Raw genomic sequence first — 6,158 nt, forward strand, 5'->3', positions numbered from 1 at the left:
CACAAACCCCAGCCCCATAAATCCCGATTAGTCAAGTGTTTGGGCGTCACAACACACGCGGGCAGAGGAGCCGCTTGATTTATCGCGGGCATCAATAACGCTGAAGATGCCGCAGGTTCGATTTTTGGGGCTTTTTGATTTATATCGAGTGAGCTCTGGTTCGAGTTATTGATTTAGTTGGGAGGGAGTATATCAGGACAGTGTATTATTTGGTATCGGGAATGTTTATATAGTATACCTATTCATATTAAACAAATTTCCTTACATACAGACACTGACAAATATACTTCAAGTACCTATTGTAAATCTCTAGATTTGTTCTTCTTTTCTTCTCTAAGATTTCACCCCTTCGGGGTTAAAGATTATACGATTTCCTGAGGACGTTACAGTGTTTGGGAATAATTTCCACTATGTAACTTTTGTACCGTGGATTGAAAAAAAAAAAAAAGTTGTATGATGTTTCGTTGGTAGATCCAATTATCCAATTCGGAACGCTACGGATCAAATTAAGCATAAACACAACATTTTTGCACAGGTCAAGAGTTAATCGTATATTTTAGAAATCTAACTAGTTATATAAGTCAGCAATATTGATACATATAAATGTTACTAAAGACTATAAACGCCGTGACATATACATGAATTTTGAATTCTCAAGAATCACCCAATATGACAAAGGAAACACCAGTGTTTGTTATAATAACCACCATGTGGGACTGTACGCCGTATCTCATGCACACTAATATGCTCGGCCCTGGACTGCTGTGCTAGACGGACTTCAACGGGACCCTCAGGAAAGAATCGGCTCGTGAAAGTCACCTCGCCTTCTCCGCAGAAAAGTTCAATAGAGCTCGCGTCTACAAAGATTCTCCACTTCAACTGTCCATCAGGCTTCCATTCCGTACGACGAATACCGTCCGTGCCTCCACGATCGAGCGTCACCAGCCCTTTATCTGCATCGTAAGATATAGTCACTCGAACAGGACCAGATCCAATGTATAATTTAAAATCTTTAGAACCATCAGCATGGACATTAATTTCACCAGCTTTATTCCCTAAGATATAAATTCTTGAGTTTCTATATTTATAAATTCTTACAGGGAACAAGGTGCGACCTTTAGCTCTTGATATTCCTTCTACTGGCTTCTGAATTAAAATGCCATCGGAGGAAAGCGTCAGTTCCCTAGGTAAAGTCATTAAGCCAGTAAAACCATCATGACTCTCAGGATAATTCCGTTCCCACATATCCATCCATGCCACCACAATTCGGCGACCATCGTTGTCCAAGAGAGTCTGAGTAGCATAAACATCGTGGCCGTGATCGAGTTCCTTGAATTCAGATGTAGGAGTAAATTTGAGAGTCGAGTAGTCGAAATCACCAAGTATGTAACCAGTTTGATACAAATTTTGAAACTTATCCCCCTGGGCTGAGACTCCTTGAGGCGAAAACAGGAGCACAAACTTCCCATCTAGCTCGAAGAAATCAGGGCATTCCCACATGTAACCCATGGTGCCATTAGATTGATCAAGGATAGATTCTTCTTTCCAAGTAATCTTGTCAGTGGATGAGTAAAGAAGAACGCGGCCTAAGGTGTCGTTGTTGTAAGAATTTCCCAAAACCATGTAATAAGTGTCCTCGTGTTTCCATACTTTGGGGTCGCGGATATTCGGCTGTCGATCCTCAGCGGGTATGATCGGGTTGCCTGCGTATTTAGTAAAAGTGACTCCGTCTGTGCTCGTTGCGTACGCTTGCTTATTTGCGGTGCTAGGCGTTTGTCCTTCTAAGTTAATGTTGCCGGTGTAGAATACGTGCATAGTGTCGTTTTCAACAAGGATGCTACCAGAAAATACTCCGCCGGCATCATACCACTGGTCAGGGTACAAGGCAATGGGGAGATGTTCCCAGTGGACAAGGTCGGGGCTCTTGGCGTGGCCCCAGTGGACGACGGTGGACGTGAAGCTGCTATTAGGATTGTGCTGATAGAATAGATGGTACTCGTTGTTGTAGACACTGAAACCGTTAGGGTCGTTCATCCAACCATAGGGTGGAGCCAGGTGATAGCGGGGGTAGTATCTATCTTTTACATCTTGACCATTCGTTATACCGAATGTCAAGAGTAATGTTACAGTTATCTTTAAAAAATTGTTTACCATATTGGTTGAACACAAACGTCCTGCACTTAGATGAAAGTGATACGCTTTCCTCTGCGCAGGTATTATATAGTTGATTGGTCGTGTCTAAAAATTGTTTACCATATTGGTTGAACACAAACGTCCTGCACTTAGATGAAAGTGATACGATTTCCTCTGCGCAGGTATTATATAGTTGATTAGTCGTGTCTCATACGATTGTAATCTACATATTATTTGTCTATCTAAGTAATTTTCTCTGGTTATGAATTTCAAAGGAAAGCTGTACAACTATTTTATGCTGCATTGAAATAACTCCTCCAACACAAACAGACCTACACAACAGCTGATAAACATATCTAGTCATCAGGCCGATAAATAACGTTAGTTTAACATTAATTATATACATGTAGAAAAATAGACTATGACAGATACTTTTGATTTGCTGATAGATCCCAATTAAGAAAAGTATTTCGGAGTAGCGGATACTGTTGGCGCGTTGTCTCAAGTACCTCCACCTTACAGAAAACAGCAGCCAAATAACACTAGACCCTACTCATAGTATTGTGTTCCTGCCGGTGAGTAAGGTTGCCAGAGCTCAACGAGGGAGGGGGCGGGTTTAGGGTCGGCAACGCGCATGTAACTCCTCTGGAGTTGCAGGCGTACATAGGCTACGGAGACTGCTTACCATCAGGCGGGCCGTATGCTTGTTTGCCACCGACGTAGTATTAAAAAAAAAAAAAAAAAAAAAAAAAAAAAAAAAAAAAAAAAAAAAAAAAAAAAAAAAAAAAAAAATGCTACTTTATACATACCGAAGTATCTTTCACATTAATGAAAATCCAACTTGTAAAAAAACAAAACTTCTGTATTTAATTCTAATCAATAGGAAATAGTTACTACAATCTGTGCTGTGTTGGTCGCTATTGTAATGCAAATGGAATAACATTCGTGACACTTGTCGATTTCAAACCTTTTGACGGGACCTTTGTTTATTATAGAGCTATGTCATCTTTGTTCTTGATGTTTGTCTATTGTCTTTATCGTGGTCTTTACATAATCAATAAATGAACCTGTATATTATAAGTAGCATAATTTCTAGAAAATAAGTAAATTAACGTACGCGTATTTATGATGACATTGCCTATAAACTCGAAGGTACTATTAAATTTTCTGAAAAGTTTTAGTGATTACTGTTAATACTCAAATGCATAGAATTTGTCAAACCCAGGACCTGAAGGTCCTCCAGCTTTATTGGCAGTCACTAACGACTAGGTTTGGAAGGCCAGATGTTAACCATCCATGTTTAAAAAAATATATACATATATTATAGGACATTATTACACAAATTGACTAAGTCCCACAGTAAGCTCAATAAGGCTTGTGTTGAGGGTACTTAGGCAACGATATATATAATATATAAATATTTATAAATACATAGAAAACACCCATGACTCAGGAACAAATATCCATGTTCATCACACAAATAAATGCCCTTACCAGGATTTGAACCCGGGACCATCAGCTTCGTAGGCAGGGTCACTACCCACTAAGCCAAACCTATTAACCGTGTAATTTGTGTTTGTATAATAAAATTTTATGACTTATTTGCTTTACTCGCTAGTTTCAAAGCACCTATGTACACCATAGTCCCATGGCTTCAAAACGCTATTGTATTTACTGGAAGTCAACATGACAATACCTGTGACGAAATTGAACATTTTGGACAAATATCGCTAGCTTACGAACACCATGGATATAAAACCGAAAAACATGATGTGTCTTATACTACAAATATAGCAAAGAATCTCAAAACTATAAATGTTTAAGACAAAAAAAAAGAAAAAAAAGATAAATCCTGGGCGAGTCCGACTCGCACTTGTACGGTTTTTTTATTATTCAATCTACTACTACTACTGGCCTTAGCGTCTAGTATTTCAGACGATCTATGGAGCAATGTCCGCAAAACATCTTTTTTGGTGACTGAAAAAACCGATGCGAGAGCGGCAAACTTTGCCACAAAGCTGGCAAGGGAAGTTCGCGACGGACTGTGACGTTTCGCTACGGTGCCTTTTTTCCCTTTTGTCAGTGCCGCGAACCAGGCCTCGTCGCAGAACTTGCGACCATCTCCAACGCACTTGCGTCACTCCGTTCGCTTCTCCGCAAGCTTCTCCCAGTTTCGCCTTCCCAGTGGTCGATCTTAAAAGCTGTCATATCCCTCTTGGCGCAGTCTTTAAAGCGAAGCAATGGCCTCCCAACATCTCTTTTCGCATTCGCTACCGCACCTAGAAGAACACGGCGTGGCAGTCGAGAAGGTTCCATCCTGTATCCTGTGTCCTGTGGTTCTGTCCTGTGTGGGTCCTGTATTATTTATTATGCTAGAATCATAACGAGCCCACAATCCGTATTGGGTCATTAGCGACATTATAAGGAAGAATCTTGATTAGTATAGAACTAACGAAGTTCTTGACACTGTCTCAAAGTAACCATCTTTAATAGCAGACGACTTGACTCATAATTTCAACAACAAAAACTTAATATAACCCATATTTTAAACAAATAAACTAAAAACTAAAACTACTATAATACTAAAAATCTAAATCTAAAATGGGCCCCCGTGGCATGGTGCCGAGGATGCTGGCAGCGTTTCCTCGCTGGATTGCTATGCTCAAGCGTTTAGCGAGGAAGCTGCCAGCTCTCTTATCCCCGATCCCATCCACCAGCCGTTTCGCCAATTGCCGGTATAGGCACTGGGCCCTACGGACCAAGAGTTTTAAATTTTTAATTTCAACTAAATATAAAATCATTCTGTCAAGTAGAACCTTACATAAGACATTTCCATGTACCTTTAAATCCACTGTCTACCTCAAACAACTCATTCCCTAGTGAACGATTAAGAATTTTCAACTCCAATGTAAACTTCTAGGTCGATGGCGGCACGCAACGTACCAAATTATCCTAAGTGAACCTTATCACCATACATTAAGGGTTATTAATAATCAGTTATTTGCAGCTATGATATTAACAGCAATTTCTTTAAATGAACATAGATGGATCTTAACGTGTTTGAAATAAGGGTTAGAAATGATCAATGTGTGTTGATGATGGTACATGTATCGGACCTGCTTATTAACTAATAAACTGGGCAGGGAATGCAAAGGTGCTTATTAAAGGAATTTGGAAACAAGGTCGTATTGTTTTAACAAATTAATAGTTTTTATGAGGAAACTTATTAAAAAGTATATATAATTAAGTCAGTCACGTCATTTGGGCCGAATTTTACTTATTTATTTAAGATTTTATATAAAGCAACATAGCCTATATTACCAATAGCTTATAAACTAACATAGCATATACATTTCCTAGTTTCATTGTGTGTATGAAAGTAGGCTTCATAACGTTTCAGAAACACCTGCTCGTTTTTAATGAATGCTTTATTTCCGTTACCCAAAGGTTATCTGGAAGAGATCTCTCTTTAGCGATAAAACCGTCTGTTATCTGCCTCTATCTTTAATCAGTCGTGTTTCTTTAAATTGTAGATATTTTTTACTGAGGTGTGCCAATAAATAGAATAGGTATATCCTATCTATCTATCTATCTACATTTTAAAAAGTAAATTTAAAAAAAATTATGTATAATCAATAAATAATATTAAGTAGCTTTTAGGTATTTTATTATGCAATAGGCTCCAGGTGCCAACTAAATAGGTACAACATTGCACCTTGGTAAGTAAAGTTGGTTAATATCTTTTTTATGTAAGATTAAAATTCTGACCGAATTTTATATACAGTTAAACACAACCGAGGTTTGAACAGACGATTTTTAACCATCATTATAACTTAAGAGCTTTGCTCTTGTCGGTAGAGTAATCGCCAATCTTTTCTTTCTTGTGTCAGTTTTTAATTTCCTCATACGACGCATTATTTTTCACTTCGCTGAGATATGTTAGGCTTTCCTCTGACTCTCGTCTTTTCAATCTTGCCTTCCAGTATTATTCCAGGAGGATTAATAATGGAAGGCAGGATGGAGGG

At 38.6% G+C, this 6,158-nt stretch overlaps 1 protein-coding gene across 1 annotated transcript; it reads right to left on the minus strand.

Annotated features, from left to right (window-relative positions):
• Nucleotides 1-524: 524 nt before the first annotated feature.
• Nucleotides 525-2,291, minus strand: LOC133528845 (sucrose-6-phosphate hydrolase-like). Its single transcript, XM_061866329.1, has one exon. It carries the CDS (start codon nucleotides 2,152-2,154, stop codon nucleotides 661-663), a length of 1,494 nt encoding a protein of 497 aa, XP_061722313.1. The 5' UTR covers nucleotides 2,155-2,291; the 3' UTR covers nucleotides 525-660.
• Between the last annotated feature and the right edge of the window lie 3,867 nt (nucleotides 2,292-6,158).

Source organism: Cydia pomonella, chromosome 20, assembly GCF_033807575.1.
Source record: "Cydia pomonella isolate Wapato2018A chromosome 20, ilCydPomo1, whole genome shotgun sequence".
NCBI classification, from domain to species: Eukaryota; Metazoa; Arthropoda; class Insecta; order Lepidoptera; family Tortricidae; genus Cydia; species Cydia pomonella.

What these genes read in the sequence shown, in the direction of transcription:
- LOC133528845 (XM_061866329.1), bottom strand. Translation starts at nt 2,154, where the DNA reads ATGGTAAACAATTTTTTAAAGATAACTGTAACATTACTCTTGACATTC.